We start from the raw sequence: 18,891 nt of genomic DNA on the forward strand, positions 1-18,891 counted from the left end.
TACTGTCTGGTTAATATTACTGTCTGGTTAATATTACTGTCTGATTTATATTACTGTCTGGTTAATATTACTGTCTGATTTATATTACTGTCTGGAGGTGTTTGGCTGGATATATACTTTATATGGTCGTCACTGCTCTTCTATGCGACCGTGTACGGTCGTTGGTGTGTAAGAGTGTATGGTGTGTGTGTGAGTGTGTGGTCGGTGTGTAAGCGTGTATGGTGTGTGTGAGTGTGTGTGGTCGGTGTGTAAGAGTGTATGGTGTGTGTGTGAGTGTGTGTGGTCGGTGTGTAAGCGTGTATGGTGTGTGTGTAGCGTGTATGGTGTTTGTGAACGAGAGTGAATATTTGGTGTGTCTGTCTACTGCCCCTAGGTCACTGTCACTCTGTGACTACTGTTCTAACCCCTAACCCTAGGTCACTGTGTCGCTCTGTGACTACTATCCTAACCCCTAACCCCAACCCTAGGTCCCTGGGGTTACCACCCCTACCATGTCACAACGCAACTGATTGGCTCAAACGCATTAACACAAATTCACTTTTAACAAAGCACACCTGTTAATTGAAATGCATTCCAGGTGACTACCTCATGAAGCTGGTTGAGAGAATGACAACAGTGTGCAAAGCTGTCATCAAGGCAAAGGGTGGCTACTTTGAATAATCTCAAATATAACATATATTTGAATTTGTTTAACACTTTTTTGGTTACTACATGATTCCATATGTGYAATTTCATAGTTTTGTTGTCTTCACTATTATTCTACAATGTAGAAAATAGTAAAAATAAAGAAAAACCCTTGAATGAGTAGGTGTGTCCAAACCTTTGTCAAGGCGAGCTCATGAATATAAGCTTCCCACACACTCAACCTGTCTTTTCAAACTTCCGGGTAGTTAGCCATGAAAGAAAAAKAACTTTGACTGCTACTGTATGTATGTTGTGTGTCTAATCTCTGTGTTTCTCTCTCCAGGTGAGAGAGGCGGCCCAGGCCCTGCTTCTGGCTGAGCTGCGAAGGATTGGTCAGTCAGGCAGGAAGGACAACATCGACCTGTGGGTCCCATACCTGCCCCAGTACGTGGAMCAAGTCAGCTCACGTAAGTCTACGCTGTGTGTGTGTTTGCCTGCGTACATAATCTTTTAAGAAAGATGCTCTTTCAAGCCGGATCTATGAGCCTGTGTGTTTATGTGTGGGGATACAGCCAGTCACATTCATATTCTATAGCAAACCTCAGTCAGAGGTGCCTAGTGTTGTCTACAAGCACATACATACCTCTCGTACATTATAATGCCTTGATTCCATACGAACTACACAGTGAAATGATTGAATACATCATTTTTAAAATTAAAGATTACATTTAAAATCAAACAGTGTTTGATGGGCACTTTTTCAGAAACAGAACAGGTGCTCAATTAGGTTCTGGATGCATCATATAGGAATGATTTCTGTATTTTRAAAGTTACATATCTTGTAAATTTGATTGCTGACAAGCAAAACATTTTGGAACTATGTCAACAATGGACCAATGAAACGAATACCAAAAGATMGTTTTTTGGGGTGACTTTTCCTTGTGAAGAGAAAAGAGAGAACAACATATGTTAAATTAGTGAAAGAATTTCAACAAGTGTTTGCAACTCTCTCTGTAAATTGCAGTATGTATGTCTTTAAAAAAATACATGTTGAACAAATGACACACAGATTTCCTCCTAAAGAATTTTGTAAGAGCCTACAGACTTCCACAGCCTTCAAGCTTCCTTTGAACCCTTTAGCCTACAATTTCCGCGGACCCACGGAAATCCAATTAATATATTTCTCACAGCCATGCAATCTCCATAGACAAACATTGGCAGTAGACTGGTCTTGCTGAAGAGCTCAGTGACTTTCAACGCGGCACCGTCATAGGATGCCAACTTTCCAACAAGTTCATCAAATTTCTGCCCTGCTAGAGTTGCCCCCGGTCAACTATAAGTGCTGTTATTGGGAAGTGAAAAGGAGCAACAACGGCTCAGCCGCGAGGTGGTAGGCCACACAAGCTCACAGAATGCGAGTGCTGAAGCGCGTAGAGCGTAGAAATCGTCTGTTCTCGGTTGCAACACTCGCGACTGAGTTCCAAACTGCCTCTGCATGCAACGTCACATATATACACATATAGATTTATATTTATTTATACCAAACAATTGTTTTAATAATGAATGTTCCAGAAAAAAATKGATTATGTGGATTCCGGTTCATCGTTACCACATATGGGACTTGGAAATGAACTCACATAGACGATGAAGGAGCATCATGCTCTCTCCCACAGCGTACACACCCAGGTACCCGGAGGCGGGACAGACAGCAGACTGTCAAACCAGCAGTGTTTCCCTGTCATCCCTCAYTTTGTGACTGACAGGCGCCTGTCCTATCAGTAGATCGCTAGGAGATGCATATCGTTCATTCTAGCCGGAGAAGGCTCGGTCGACTTTTTTTTCTTCTGACTTGCGAAATGTAAAAATGTAGCCTAGTTCATTTTCTGTGTAAAAAAAATACCCGACTGAAAATGTGTGTAGAGCCGACAGCCGGCGCTAGTGGAAAACACCGCCTGGCCTTCCTTCATCTGTTTCTATGTGTTCTCATTTCTTTACAGCACCGTCCAACAAACACTGTTGATTCCTACTTCCTCTTTTGTCCGACAGACCAAAAGCCGTGGGGTGGAGGGGTTGTGAGCTCTTACACAAGAAAGAAGGAGAAAAAGAATGATGAAAGAAACGGTGCAGAGCACGGAGAGAAAGAATGGATTGGCCATAGGAGCGGCTGATCGAGGCCTTTGAATTGAGCGTCTGTGGCGTGGGCGTTGAGACAGGGAGGGATTTGTGAGTGTGTGTGTGTGTGTGTGTGTGGTGAGAGGGATTTGTTTGTTTACACACAGCTCTGCTTATTGACCACACAGGTCAGATGTCACTGAAAGTGGGCAGAATCAAAAGATGCCAGGTTTCACAGCATCACAGCTTCTCTGTGAGAACACCGAGAGTCTTAATCTCTGTCGTCTTTGTTTGTGTGTGTGTGTGTGTGTGTGATGTAGCTAGATTGCTTGATTGCTCGTCGTGTGGTTGTGTACTTGCGGTTTCGTTCTGGTCTTTTATTGCCGTGGTTCTGGGCCGTAGTGCTGTGTCGTGTTGTGTTGTGTGGTGTGGTTGTGCTCGTGTGTGCTGTGGTGTGTGGTGTGGTGTGCTGTGTGTGTGTGTGTGAGAGCCGAGAGAACAGCGTCGGCCTCACATGTGTTTATTGAGCTGCGACTATCCCCTACGGAGATATGTATAATAATATGTTGAGAATGTCATTTCAAGGGAGCATACAGTACACACACCACACACACACCAACACACACACACCACACACACACACACCACACACACACACACACACCACAACACACACACACACACACACACACACACACACCACACAACACCACCACACACACACACCACTTCCTGTTGGAGATGGTGAGAATAATGTGGAGGGTGTGAGTGTCTGCTACTGTGATGTGAGTGAGGTCTCTAGTTGGTCTGCATAGTGGTGTCTGCTTGTGATGTGAGATGTGAGTCTGCTGTTATGTGAGTGAGTGCTCTGGCTGTGATGTGAGTGTCTGATGTATGTAGGGTGTGAGTGCTGCTAGTGACGTGAGGAAATGTTGCCTATGTATGTGAGGAGATGTAGAAGTGTCTGCTATGTAATGTGAGGTTGAGTGTCCGTGCTATGTAAGTGAGGGAGTGTCTGCTATGTGTGTGAGATGTGACGATTTGTCGAGTTGAGTCGTCTGCCTATGTGAATGTGAGGGTGGAGTGTCATGCTATGTGCATGTGAGGAGTGAGTGCTGCTATGTAAGTGAGAGGTTGTGAGCTTGTCTGCTATGTTAATGTGAGGATGTGACGTGTGTCTGCCTATGTAGACTGTAAGGCATCGTGAAGTCGTCTGCTTTGGATGTGGGATCGTGAGTGTCTGCTATGTGAAGATGGTGAGTTGTCTGCTATGTAATGTGGAGGGTGTGAGTGTCTGCTATGTGATGTGAGTGAGTCGTGCTTGCTATGTGATGTGAGATGTGAGATGTCTGTATGTGAGTGAGATCGTGAGTGTCTCTGCATGTAATGTGATGGGTCTGTATGTGATGTGAGTTGTCTGCTTATGTGATGTGAGGGTGTGAGGTGTCTGCATGTACTGCTATGTGATGTAGGGTGTGAGTGTCTGCTATGTGATGTGAGAGTGTCCCTCGCTATGTAATGTGCAGGATGTGAAGTGATCCTGCTAATGTGATGTGCAGTGATCTCTCTATGTGATGTGAGGAGTGTGAGTGTCTCGCTATGTAGATTGTTTGAGGATGTGTAGTGTCTGCCTATGTGATGTATGAGGGCAATGTTAGTGTTCTGCTAATCCGTAATGTGAGTTGGTTCTGCTATGTGATGTGAGTGGTCTGCTATTTGATGTGGTGTACTGCTATGTTGATTGAGTGTCTGCTATGTAATGTATGAGGCTGTTGAGTGTCTCTGCTAAGTGATGTGATGTCTGTTGATGAGTGTGTGTCTGCTATGTATGTGAGGATTGGAGTGCTCTTGGCTACTGTGATGTCGAGGAGGGAGTGGTCGCTATGTGATGTTCGATGAAGGGTCGTGCAGTGTCCTGCTATGTGATGGTGAGAGTGTGCAAGTGTCTGCTATGTGGATGATGAGTGTGCTTGTAATGTGATGTTGTGAGAGAGAGTGTGAGTCTGTCTGCTATGTTGATGTGAGGAGTGTGAGGTGTCTGCTATGTGATGTGAGAGTGTGAGTGTCTTGAATATGTAGATGTGAGTGGTCTGCTATGTGATGTGAGAGGCTGCTATGTGATGTGCAGGTGTTGAGTGTCTGCTATGTGATGTGGAGGTGTGAGTGTCTGCTATGTGATGTCGAGCCAGTGTGCCTGCCTATGGTTGACTTGCTGGAGGATGTGTAGTGTCTGCCATGCTAATGATCCGAGGGAGCTGATTCGAGTGTCTGCCTACTGTAATCGTGAAGCCTAGTGTGAGTGCTGCTATTGTACATTGTGGTATCGTGGCCAGTGCATCTGCTTAATGTCAAGATGGTGCAGTGATGTGAGGGTGTGAGTGTCTGCTATGTGATGTGAGGGTGTGAGTGTCTGCTATGTAATGTGAGTGTCTGCTATGTGATGTGAGGATGTGAGTGTCTGCTATGTGATGTGAGGGTGTGAGTGTCTGCTATGCGATGTGAGTGGCCGTGCCTCTCAAAGCATTAACCAATTAGCCCCATCCCAGCGGTTAGCCTGGCCCTGCTATCAGGTTTTATTTACTGGCTAAAGAAATTAGACAAAGTAATGAAACAAGCCCAGCCCAGCCAGCAAGCCCAGCACACAGAGTTCTGTTCTCACTAGAGGTGTGCGAGTAGTCGGACAAAACAAGTATCGTAACGGATACGGGCAGTTTTCTGGATGTGATTATGATCAGAGTATGTTTTGTAATTATCCGTGAATCGGATTTCCGGGTTCCAGCAAGCATCTTTCTCATGCCAGTCAGTCACAGAGATTGTAAAACCATACCGTGATGTCTTCGAGTCACTCATGTACGTGGCCTAAATAACTCTGTAAACAGACAGGCAAATTAGCTGCTGCTCTGATTGGATAGAGTGAATCTGTTTTTCTCCGCCGACTCATCACATCACTTTTCCTGGGATACTACGATAAATCACACGGTGAGGACGTTTGATATCAAGCTATCAATGTGCATAATATCTAACAAGTGGGGGGCAAGGTTAGGAGGGGGAAAGAAATGAAACACGGATCCGCATTCTGACTGAGTGACAGCAAACTTGGCTGCCCGCTGCAAGTTGAGGACACAGACTCACACTGATCTCACTGAACGCTGCTCATAATCTGCACCCTTTTTTTGCAGGGAGAATGTGCAGGGAGGGAGTTTGTCAACATCTATTTAAGCATATTGAAACAGTTTTTTTCTGATCACGAGTATCATCCAATCCGACGATCAACTGTCAACTTCAAATAAAATTGTATTTGTCCCTTACACGTGTTTAGCAGATGTTATTGCGGGTGTAGCAAAATTGCTTGTGTTTCTAGCTCCAACAGTGAAGTAATATCTAACAAGTAATATCTAACAATAATACAATCTAAAGTAAAGGAATGGAATTAAGAATATGTAAATATTTGGACGAGCAATGTCAGAGTGGCATTGACTAAGATACAGTAGAACAGGATAGAATACAGTATATACATATGAGATGATTCATGAAAAATATGTAAACATTATTAAAGTGACTAGTGTTCCAATTATTAAAGTGGCCAGTGATTTCAAGTCTATGTATACAGGGCAGCAGCCTCTGTGGTAGTGATGACTATTTAACAGTCTGATGGCCTTGAGATAGAAGCTGTTTTTCAGTCTCTCAGTCCCAGCATTGATGCACCTGTACTGACCTCGCCTTCTGGGTGATAGCAGGGTGAACAGGCATTGGCTCGGGTGGTTGATGTCGTTGATGATCTTTTTGGCCTTCCTGTGACATCGGGGGCTGTAGGTGTCCTGGAGGGCAGGTAGTATGCCCCCGGTGATGCGTTGTGCAGACCGCACCACCCTCTGGAGAGCCCTGCGGTTGCGGACGGTGCAGTTGCCGTACCAGGCGGAGATACAGCCCGACAGGATGCTCTCAATTGTACATCTGTAAATCTTTGTGAGGGTTTTAGGTGCCAAGCCAAATATCTCCAGCCCCCTGAGGTTAAAGAGGCGCTGGTGCATCTTCTTCAACACACTGTCTGTGTGGGTGGACCCTTTCAGATTGTCAGTGATGTGTACGCCAAGGAATTTGAAGCTTTCCACTTTCTCCACTGCGGTCCCGTCGATGTGGATGGGGGTGCTCCCTCTGCTGTTTTCTGAAGTCCGTGATCAGTTCCTTTGTTCATGGGTGAACAGGGAGTACAGGAGGGGGCTGAGCACGCATCCTTGTGGGGCCCCAGTGTTGAGGATCAGCGAAGTGGATGTGGTTTCCTACCTTCACCACCTGGGGGCGGCCCGTCAGGAAGTCCAGGATCCAGTTGCACAGGGCGGGGTTCAGACCCAGGGCCTCAAGCTTAATGATGAGCTTGGAGGCTACTATGGTGTTGAATGCTGAGCTATAGTCAATGAACAGCATTCTTACATAGGCATTTACCTATTACATAGGTATTCCTCTTGTCCAGATGGGATAGAGCAGTGTGCAGTGTGATGGTGTTTGTATTGTCTGTGGATCTATTGGTAAGCAAATTGATGTGGGTCTCTAGGATATCAGGTAAGGTAGGTCCCTGACCAAGATCCAGCGGCACCATCGAGAACATCCTGACTGGATGCATCATCGCTTGGTATGGCAAATGCACCGCCCTTGACCTCAAAGTGTTAGACGGTGGTGCGGTCAGCCCAGTACATCCCTGAGGCCGAGCTCCCTGCCATTAAGGACCTCTATCAGGCGGTGTCAGAGGAAGGTCCGTAAAATTTTCAAAGACTCCAGCCACCCAAGCCAAAGACTGTTCACTCTGCTACTGCCCGGGAAAATTGTACCGAAGCATTGGCTCTCAGAACAACAGGCTTCGAGACAGCTTCTACCCCCAAGCCATAAGACTGCTAAATAGTAAATTAATTGAATATGTCCATAAACACACCAGCCAGCTGGTCTGCGCATGTTTTGTGGACGCGGCTAGGGATGCTGTCTGGGCCAGCAGCCTTGCGAGGGTTAACACGTTTAAATGTTTTACTCATGTCAGCCACTGAGAAGGAGATGAGGGGGGCGTAGTCCTTGTAAGTGGGCCGCGACAGTGTCTCTGTATTAACCTCAAAGCGGGCAATGAAGATGTTTAGTTTGTCTGGAAGCATGACGTCGGTGTCCATAACGTGGCTGGTTTTCTTTTTGTCGTCCGAGATTTCCTGTAGACCCTGCCACATACGTCTCGTATCTGAGCTGTTGAATTGTGACTCCACCTTGTCCCTGTACCGGCATTTCGCTTGGTTGATTGCCTTGCGGAGGGAATAACTACACTGTTTATGTTCAGCCATATTTCCAGACCTCTTTCCATGGTTAAATGCGGTGGTTCAGGCTTTCAGTTTTGCGCGAATGCCGCCATCCATCCACGGTTTCTAGTTAGGGTAGGTTTTAATAGTCACAGTGGGTACAACATCTCCAATGCTTTTCTTTATAATCTCACTCAATGAGCCAGCATATAGGTCGATGTTGTTTTCTGAGGCTGACCGGAACGTATTCCAGTCTGCGTGATCAAAACAATTTTGGAGCATGGCTTCTGATTGGTCAGACCAGCGTTGAATGGTTCTCGTCACTGGTACATCCTGTTTGAGTTTCTGCCTATAAGACGGTAGGAGCAAGATGGCGTCGTGGTCGGATTTGCCGAAGGGAGGGCGGGGGAGGGCTTTGTATGCATCGCGGAAGTTAGAGTAGCAGTGGTCGAGAGTATTACTCGAATTTCGTTTACCTTGTTGTGRAGAGACTGGACATTGGCGAGTTGTATACTCGGGAGCGGTGAGCAATGTGCACGTCTATGGAGCCTGACCAGGAGGCCGCTCCGTCTGCCCCTTCTGCGGTGTCGTTGTTTTGGGTCGGCTACTGGGATTAGATCCATTGTCCTGGGTGGTGGTCCAAACAGAGGATCCTCTTCGGGAAAGTCCTATTCCTGGTCATAATGTTGGTAAGTTGACGTTGCTCTTATAGTTCTTCCCGGCTGTATATAATACGACTTATCGCTACACCCAATAAAGACAATGCATAACCAAGAAAAACGAAAACAAAATTGCTTATCTATTCAACAACTACACTGACAAAACATGATGGACATCTTGAAACATGTGTGGACAGGAGACTGGGATAAGGATAGAATGAATATGTCTGTAAACATTCTAGCTAGCTGGTCTGCGCGTGCTCTGAGGACGCGGCTAGGGATGCCATCTAGGCCGGCGGCCTTGCGAGGATGAACGTGCTTAAATGTCTTACTCACATCGGCCACGGAGAAGGAGAGCACAGTTCTTGCTAGCGGGCTGCGTTGGTGGCACTGTGTTGTTCTCAAAGTGGGCGGAGAAGGTGTTTAGGTTGTCCGGAAGCAAGACGTCGGTGTCTGGTCCGTGGCTGGTTTTACTTTTGTAGTCCGTGATTGTCTGTAGACCCTGCCACATACATCTCATGTCTGAGCCGTTGAATTGCGACTCCACTTTGACTCTATACTGATGTTTTGCCTGTTTGATTGCCTTACGGAGGGAATAACTACACTGTTTGCATTCAGCCATATTCCCAGTCACCTTGCCATGGTTAAATGCGATGGTTCGCACTTTGGCGAATGCTGCCACTTCCTGTTTGAGTTTCTGCCTATAGGAAGGGAGCAGAAAAATGGAGTCGTGATCAGATTTGCCAAAGGGATGTCGGGGGAGGGCATTATAGGCACCCAGGAAGTTGGAGTAGCAGTGGTCGAGTGTTTTAGCAGTGCGAGTACTACAGTCAATGTGTTGATGGAACTTCGGTAGCGTTTTCCTCAAATTTGCTTTGTTAAAATCCCCAGCTACAATAAATGCAGCCTCAGGATATATGTTTTACAGTTTGCATAAAGTCCAGTGAAGTTCCTTGAGGGCTGTCGTGGTATCGGCTTGAGGGGGAATATACACAGCTGTGACCATAACCGAAGAGAATCCTCTTGGGAGGTAATATGGTCAGCATTTGATTGTGACGTATTCTAGTTCGGGTGAACAAAAGGACTTGAGTTCCTTAATGTTATCACAATCATACCATGAGCGGTTAATCATGAAACATACACCCCCACCCTTCTTCTTCCTAATGAGAGATATTTATTCCTGTCTGCGCGATGAAATGAGAACCCAACTGGCTGAACGGACTCAGACAGTATGTCCCGAGAGAGCCATGTTTCCGTGAAACAGAGTATGTTACAATCTCTGATGTATCTCTGGAAGGAGATCCTCGCTCTGAGCTTGTCAACTTTATTATCCAGAGACTGAACATTAACGAGTAATATACTCAGAAGTGTTGGGTGGTATGTGCGCTTCCTGAGTAGGACTAGAAGTCCACTCCGAGTACCTCTTCTCTGCCGGTGGCGTCTTGGACCAGCCTCTGGAATCAGTTCAATTGCCCTGGCGGGTACGAACAACGGATCCGGTTCAGGGAAGTCGTATTTCTGGTTGTAGTGCTGGTAATGCTGGTGAGTTACCGTCGCTCTGATATCCAAAAGTTTTTACCGGCTGTTTGTAGTAACACAAAACATTTCCCGGGCAAACATTGTAAAAATAACACATTAAAAAAACTAAATAGTTCAACATTTCCTAAAAGATACGAATATGAGAATGGTGATGTCGGTACACCCCTAGTACTCACCACTAAAATAAGTTGTCAGGTTTGCATTAAAACAATGTTTGTGTGTGTATCATATCTAGTGGTTGAGAAGAGGCATACCGTGATTTGGTGTGAGAACAGACCAGAGGATAGGGGTTAACTTGTTCCCTCTCACTTATCTCAACGTTTGGAGCCTCCAGACAGAAAGAGAGAAACAGACAGAAAGAAAGTAGAGTTGCCACTGAGCCAGACTCTCTCTCCSCCTCCTTCTGTCTCTGTGTCCTTTCCTAGAAACAGGTCTAGTAGGGGCCGAAGCCGTCCCAGGGTCATGTAATATAATTCATTTATTTTCAGCAGAGAGAGAGAGAGAGACTGTGTATTTGTTACTTTCAGAGCTCCATAAATAGAATACATGGAGGTTGAAGTTAGGAGCAGCTTTTATTTGCCTGCTTGCCTGCGCCCCAGGGCTGAATAATTAATGCAGACAGAGTGGAAACCCCCAGGGTGGGAGGGAGCTGGATCCTCCTCCATCCATCCCTCCATCCCTTTGCATTTCTCCAACCAGCCCACAGAGGACCTCTGCCTTCCCAGCATCCACCCAGCTTCTCAAAACTCACCAGTGTGTGTTTCTGTATGTGTGGTTGTGTGTGTGTGTGTTGCTGTGGAGCATCTCATCTCTTTGCCCGAGGAGCTGCCAGGCCACACTGACGGGAGAGAGAGGGACCGGCTCTAGGTGGCTCTGGGGAACAGCTGCCATGGCAACGGACCCTCGCTGGTCAGTCTAGTGTTACCACAGGGTAGGAGAGAGGGAGGGAGGTAAGGAGAGAGAGGGAGGGAGGGAGGGAGGGAGTGAGGGAGAGAGGGAGTGAGTGCTGTGGGGGCTGACCTCGGCAGGGGTACAAGGTTGCAGGGGTCAGTGAATCTGATCCCTCTTTGTTTGCCTCTGCTGCACTGAACGCTTCTCTCTCTGCTCCTCCGTGTGTGTGTGTGTGTGTGTGTGTGTGTGTGTGTGTGTGTGTGTGTGTTGTTGGTGGTGTGTGTGTGTGTGTGTGTGTGTTGTGGTTGTGTGTGTGTGTGTGTGTGTGTGTGTGTGTGTGTGTGTGTGTGGTGTGTGTTGTGTGTGTGTGTGCGTGCGCTGGTGCGCGTGTGTGTGTGTTATCTATGTCAGCACTGTGAGCCTGCTCAGCTTCAAGCTGTTATTTTGACTGATGAATATCTGATAGAAATCACACACCACTCTGATCAATAAGCGCCTCATCAGACTAATCAATGTTTATTATTTGTTTTTCACATTGTTGTCAGATATGACTTACATCCAGCTGGCTCTTCTAGTGCTGGTTGAAATCGTTTCCATAACGTCTCCTGTAAACTCAATCATTTGGATTGGAGTCTATTGTAATCTATCTATTGTAATCTATTATTGTAATCTATCTATTGTAATCTAACTATTGCAATCTAGCTTTTACAATATCTGTCTTTTACAATCATCTATCACAATCTACTGTATATTACATCTACTGTATTTTACAATCTATCTATTACAATCTACTGTATTTTACAATCTATCTTTTACAATCTACTGTATTTTACAATCTATCTATTACAATCTACTGTATTTTCAATCTACTGTATTTTACAATCTATCTTTACAATCTACTGTATTTTACAATCTATCTATTAGAATCTACTGTCTTTTACAATCTATCTATTAGAATCTACTGTCTTTTACAATCTACTGTATTTACAATCTATCTATTACAATCTACTGTCTTTTACAATCTATCTATTACAATCTACTGTATATTACAATCTACTGTATTTTACAATCTATTTATTACAATCTACTGTATTTTACAATCTATCTATACAATCTATTGTATTTTACAATCTATCTTTTACAATCTACTGTATTTTACAATCTATCTATTACAATCTACTGTATTTTACAATCTACTGTATTTTACAATCTATCTTTTACAATCGACTGTATTTTACAATCTATCTATTCAATCTACTGTATTTTACAATCTACTGTATTTTACAATCTATCTATACAATGTACTGTATTTTACAATCTATCTTTTACATTCAGAGCGACGGTAACTCACCAGCATTACTGCACTACAACCAGAAATACGACTTCTGCACTCTGACNCCTGTCCAGGTACTACAGTAGTACAGGCTCTGTGATAGACTAGTGTCCTGTCCAGGATACTACAGTATACAGGCTCTGTGATAGACTAGTGGTCCTGTCCAGGGTACTACAGTAGTACAGGCTCTGTGATAGACTATGATGGTCACTCACCGTGCAGAGGCTGAAAGTGTCCATAAGGCATCACCTCGATGAAGCCATCACTAGAGAGGAGAAGAGGAAGAACAACGCCATGTCACCATGACCATTCAGAGGAACCATGTTTCCTGTACAGCCTTCACATGCACAACCACGACTGGAAAACAGAATAGGGTATGTCCCAAATGGCTCCCAATTCTACATGGTGCACTGCTTTTGACCAGGGCCCATAGGGCAACCATTGTGATTGCGTACATGTACATGCCTCTCAGGACAGAGGTCCATGTTGCACTCCTTGAGTTTGGGCGTGGGTTTGGTGTTCTCAGGGTAGCTGTTACAGTGGTGCTCTGGGAACACCTGACTGGACCTGATGTCTGTGCACTCTGCTGAGTTCAGCTGGTAACCTGGCAACAGGCAGAAACAATCAAGGTCAAGCAATGAATTAGGATAGAAAGCAAACATTGGACTAACATTTGTGTGGCAAATGGGTTCATTTTGGGCCTTCAAATGTTTGTCCTCAATGTCTGTTTGGGAGAAACATGAAACGAAAGCACTAAAACACAGACACATTGGGTCATTCACAATCGGATGCATTGCCTCATAATACAGCATCCAAAATGTAACCAAAATATAATTGAATGTATGAAATGGAAAACATTTGGATAAACGTTTGGTTAATGCTGGGCTAACGTTTTGCTCAATCATATCTCAAGCCTCATCAACGTCTCTCAGCTTTGACACCTATAAGAGCTGATATGGGTTCAGTCATAAAGCTTTTGCTGGCAACAAGAACAATCTCTATAAGGGCTGATCTGGGTTCAGTGATAAACTTTAACTAATAGTTGCTTCAACAAGTCTATAAGAGTTGATCCGGGTTCAATCAAAGCTATTTGCTGGCAACAAGAACAGTCTCTATAAGGGCTGATCTGGGTTCAGTCATAATGCTTCAGCTAATAGCTGGCTTCAACAGTCTCTATAAGGGCTGATCTGGGTTCAGTCATAATGCTTCAGCTAATAGGCTGGCTTCAACAGTCTCTATAAGAGCTGATCCCGGTTCAGTCAAAAGCTATTGCTGGCAACAAGAACAATCTCTATAAGAACTATCTGGGTTCAATCATAAACTAACTAATAGTTGGCTTCAACAGTCTCTATAAGAAGCTGATCTGGGTTCAGTCATAAATCTCAGTGCTGGCACAGCCAATAAGCAACATAAGCGGCTGCTAGGAACTCAGTTTGTTCTCAACTTACTACTGAGAGTTAGAATAGCAGAATAACAAGTTTCCATTTCAAAATGTGGTGGTGCAGCAGAAGTCTTCCCTTGTTATGCAAGTCACTCAATTAACCCATGTCAGATCAAATGTTTTACATTGCTTGGTAAGTCAGTCTAACAAGCCAACTAAACTTTGTAGTAATCAGTAGAATTGCATGAATGTGTTTTAAAACTGCAATAACTACCTGAGCGCCAAAACATTTGAAATTGAATAGAAATTATCTTTAAATCTGCAAATTTTTCTCTCCACCACCAAGACAGGTGCCGCTAAAATGTTTTCACCACAAAGGTTTTTGATCGCTTAGGGTCCCCAAAAGGCTCGGCCTTGTTAGCTAGCAACAACAGTCTCTTTAAGAGCTGATCTGGGTCCGTCCTCACCTCCTCCACAGGTGACAGAGCAGGGGAAGAAGTCAGTCTCTCTCCACTGGTACCTGATTGGTTGATAGAACAGGAACTGGACCATCGTGTCCCTGGAGCAGCATATTTCACCTGGAGAGAACACACACACTGTTAGACACAGACGCACACTCACACAATCACGCACTCACACATCGATATCTAAAGATGTGTAGAGATCTAGACATGTTTAGAAAGATTATTGAGATTTAAGACTCAAACTCAGTCACTGGCCTTAGAACTCAATGTTAAAGTCGTAAAACTCAATGTCTGAACAGACTCTGGTGCCAACTAGAACCAGCCCAATCCTCATTTCATACAGAACATTCATCAGAAGAACGTCTCGCGCAATCAAGCATTTGGACCACACTCCCTTCTAGTATCCCTTTATTTAAATGAATTATTTCAACATTAATAATCACATTGAATAAACAAGGATTTGCTCACATCAGATGAAAGTAGAAGTTATTTTCTAAACTAAACATTTGTGATGTGGGTAATGTGTAGTTCATTTACAGCGCCGGTCCAAATCCTATATTATGTCATTACGTCATTGGTTCCATGTGAAAGACAGTGGAACTCTTTTACCTTTATAGTGCACTAATTTTAAAAGTTGTGGACTAAAAAGGGAAAAGGGCGCCATTTAGCAGGCAGCCTAGGCCTGCATACTAGTGTCTGCTATGGAATACACACAGGGCCTGATTTTCAGACTATGATGATCATGATGAAGATAATGCTAACGCTAATGATGATGATGGATTAGGAGAGCCATGGCACGCTGTGTTTTATTGCCACAGAAATGGGAGTCGTGTCATGTTTGTGCAATGCTTTGATGACATGGGACATGGGAGAGAGCTTAGGTAGTGTCCCAAATGGACCCAATCCCCTGCAGTGCACTACTTCAAAGTGCACTAGGTCAAAGGTAGTGCACTACAAAGGGAATAGGGTGTGATTAGGGACACAGCCTGCTTTATGGGTGTAATCAGCATCCTGCACTAACATGCAATGTGTATGTATTGGCAAGGGCTTTCTCTACAAAATTGTCATCAATCTGTTCAGTTTTCTGACATGAGTGGATGTAAAAGAATGGTCATTTACAAAAACAATATTGATATGGTTACTCAGATTACAACATCTAAGAACAAAAAAGACTGTCAGAATCATGAGAGAAATTGAGAAATAACTATTGGATGATGTAGGTAGGCGTTTCCCTTATAAATGATGTACGTAGACGTTTCCCTTATAACTACTGATACAGGATCAGATGTATTTGATCCCCCTTATGTTAAAATCATTACTTGAGATGGGTTAATCTGATCCTAGGTAGGTAGGATTAACATTTGCCTCCAGGCCACTGACTCAGCGCCTCTTCCTCGTGTCACCTTGATGATGTAATCGGCTCCCAGAGGTCCTTGTGTCCTGAGCGTCTGTCTGTCTGTCCCTTTCTGGTAGTCCACGGTGGTGTTGCCGATGAGGTAGGAACCGGGAGAGACCAGACTGTGCTCCTCTCTACGACCCTGCAGAGACTGGGTCTCGATTACTGCAGGAGAGAGAGAGAGAACAGAGAATGAGAGGGGGAAGAGAGATTGAGGGAGAGAAGGGGGAGAGAGAGAAGAGAGAATGAGAATGAGAGAGGGGGGAAGATCGAGGGAGAGAGGACAGACAGAGAGAGAAAGAGACACACACAAAGACATAATGAGGTAAATCTGGATGTATAAAGTCCATCAGCAGTACTCCTCACACCAAAGACAGTTGATAACGGTGTTGATGTAGATCACTAAGAGTGATCTTGTCTGAAACCTGAACACAGAAGACGGTAGTTAAGCTGCTGCAGTAACGTCTAACCTTCAGCTCAGCGAGTTAACACTGTTTGCTGTGTTGTGTGTGTGCGTGTGCGTGTGCGTGTGTGTGTGTATGTGTGCATGCGCTCACTCTCATGATTCCCACCTATACATGAACGGACCAGTGCCCATATTCATAAAGCGTATCGGAGTAGGAGTGCTGGGATTAGTTTGTCCTTTTAGATCACAATGTATAAGATTTATATGGGCAACGGGGACCTGATCCTAGATCAGCCCTCCTACTCTTAGACGCTTTATGAATATGGACCCAATACACCAAGGCTAAGATAAAGGTCACGATAATAACAGTTTAATATTAAAAAGATTTAACAATAGAGACTTCATCATCTCCAATGACAGTCATTGATGTGTGACTCTTTGAATGTCTATTGGCCAAACGACTGAGTGGGTGTGAGAAAATCAACAGTGAATTTGATAGAGTCATTTCTCGTAGAGACAATCATATTCAGCTGTCCCACGGCACAGCACCGGCCGTTCTTCTGGTCCTCCCCCTCCTCTCTCTTTATTTGTCTTCTCTAACATATGTGTTTCTCACAAAATCTTTTATGAGGGGGAAGCTTCAAACGTCTTCCCAAAACAATGTTTTACATTAGAGATGAATGGAATCACTAACATTTCAACAAACTCTCAATTCACCTTCAACAATGTTTCTGCAAAGGCCCAGGTGTGTGTAATGTATTTTCAACATCAATTATACAGTACATCACAAACGACAATGTGGAATTTCCACACTTGAAATAATTAACCACAACGTAGCCCTTTGCCATATCACAAAAATAAGCCATTTGTAAGCCAAATAGCCTTTTAAGAAAGGCCCCAAGGTGAAAATATGATCCCACTTCTCTCAAAACGCGCTCCTAACAATATTTCGTTTCAGTGGAGTTTGTGAACTTGAAGCTGGGTTCCAGAGGCTTTACATTTCTCATATCACGCTTTTACTCTGCTCTCCTTTACCAGGTTTTACTCTGCTCTCCTTTACTGGTTTTACTCTGCTCTCCTTTACTGGTTTTACTCTGCTCTCCTTTACCGGGTTTTACTCTACTCTCCTTTACTGGGTTTTACTCTGCTCTCCTTTACCGGGTTTTACTCTACTCTCCTTTACTGGGTTTTACTCTGCTCTCCTTTACCGGGTTTTACTCTCTCTCCTTTACCGGACTTTACTCTGCTCTCCTTTACCGGGTTTTACTCTGCTCTCCTTTACCGGGTTTTACTCTGCTCTCCTTTACCTGGTTTTACTCTGCTCCTTTACCGGGTTTTACTCTGCTCTCCTTTACCTGGTTTTACTCTGCTCTCCTTTACCGGGTTTTACTCTGCTTTCCTTTACCGGACTTTACTCTGCTCTCCTTTACTGGGTTTTACTCTGCTCTCCTTTACTGGGTTTTACTCTGCTCTCCTTTACCAGGTTTTACTCTGCTCTCCTTTACTGGGTTTACTCTGCTCTCCTTTACTGGGTTTTACTCTGCTCTCCTTTACCGGGTTGTACTCTGCTCTCCTTTACCGGGTTTTACTCTACTCTCCTTTACCGGGTTTTACTCTGCTCTCCTTTACCAGGTTTTACTCTGCTCTCTTTTACCGGATTTTCCTTTTACTCTGCTCTCCTTTACCAGGTTTTACTCTGCTCTCCTTTACGGTTTTACTCTGCTCTTTACTTTACTCTGCTCTCTTTACCAGGTTTTACTCTGCTCTCCTTTACCGGGTTTTACTCTGCTCTCCTTTACCGGTTTTACTCTCTCTCCTTTACCGGTTTACTCTGCTCTCCTTTACCAGGTTTTACTCTGCTCTCCTTTACCGGGTTTTACTCTGCTCTCCTTTACTGTTTTTTTTTCTCAAAAGTTTCGCTTTTTTACGTCACTGTTGATTTCCTTTCCACGTCGGCCTCGCTAGTCTCCTGATAGTTGATAAACGATCTAATAATAGTAATTCGAAGGTCACTCCAAACCCTTGTTTTGAAACATCTGACAAAACACCATCCACTTAAACATGTGGAGTTGTAGGGGTGTATTATGATGTTGGCCACCAACGAGGCAGCTGGAGTTAGCCATGTCTCCTGTGGAATCAGACGCACGCACGCACGCACACGCCGCGCACACACGCACACACACACACACACACACACACACACACACACACACACACACACAACACACACACACACACACACACACACACACACACAACACACACACACACACACACACACACACACACACACACACACACAGTCTCAGACATACACTTGAAGCAGTCTTGCACACATGCACAGAGCGCTCTCACATACACATACACACACACACACGCTCACACATTGGAAATACATCCCATAAATCTGAAATGCATGAGCTCCCAACACAAGCAACAGAGAGGAGAGGAGAGAACTCTGTCTCTCTCTTTTTCTCTCCCTCTCTATCAGCCCTGCTTTTTAGGTCTCATTGGAACATTCTGAATCTCTGAACATTCTTGAATGGCAAAGCATGACGTGTGTGAGTGTGTGTGTGTGTGTGTGTTTTCTTCGCAATTGTGTGTGCATGTCTGCGTCTCTACTGCAAGTGTGTGTTTGAGTTTCTACTTGCCTGTGTGTGTGTGTGTGTGTGTGTGTGTGTGTGTGTGTGTGTGTGTGTGTGTGTGTGTGTGTGTGTGTGTGTGTGTGTGTGTGTGTGTGTGTGTGTGTGGTGTGTGTGTGTGTGTGTGTGTGTGTGTGTGTGTGTGTGGTGTGTGTGTGTGTGCACATATCA

The 18,891-nt window shown here is 44.5% G+C and overlaps 1 protein-coding gene across 1 annotated transcript in view; it reads right to left on the minus strand.

The window, feature by feature from the left end:
- Nucleotides 1–8,996: 8,996 nt before the first annotated feature.
- LOC112075559 (ADAMTS-like protein 3) overlaps nt 8,997–18,891 on the minus strand; it is a 39,178-nt gene continuing 29,283 nt past the window's right edge. The window contains exons 5-9 of the mRNA XM_070440959.1: nt 15,657–15,837; nt 14,280–14,371; nt 12,897–13,035; nt 9,303–9,369; nt 8,997–9,170 (exon numbers count right to left, since the gene is read on the minus strand). Of these exons, the coding sequence (XP_070297060.1) occupies nt 8,997–9,170; nt 9,303–9,369; nt 12,897–13,035; nt 14,280–14,371; nt 15,657–15,837 (653 nt within the window). The remainder of the gene's footprint in view (nt 9,171–9,302; nt 9,370–12,896; nt 13,036–14,279; nt 14,372–15,656; nt 15,838–18,891) is intronic.

Source organism: Salvelinus sp. IW2-2015, unplaced genomic scaffold (genome assembly GCF_002910315.2).
Source record: "Salvelinus sp. IW2-2015 unplaced genomic scaffold, ASM291031v2 Un_scaffold3237, whole genome shotgun sequence".
Classification (NCBI taxonomy): Eukaryota; Metazoa; Chordata; class Actinopteri; order Salmoniformes; family Salmonidae; genus Salvelinus; species Salvelinus sp. IW2-2015.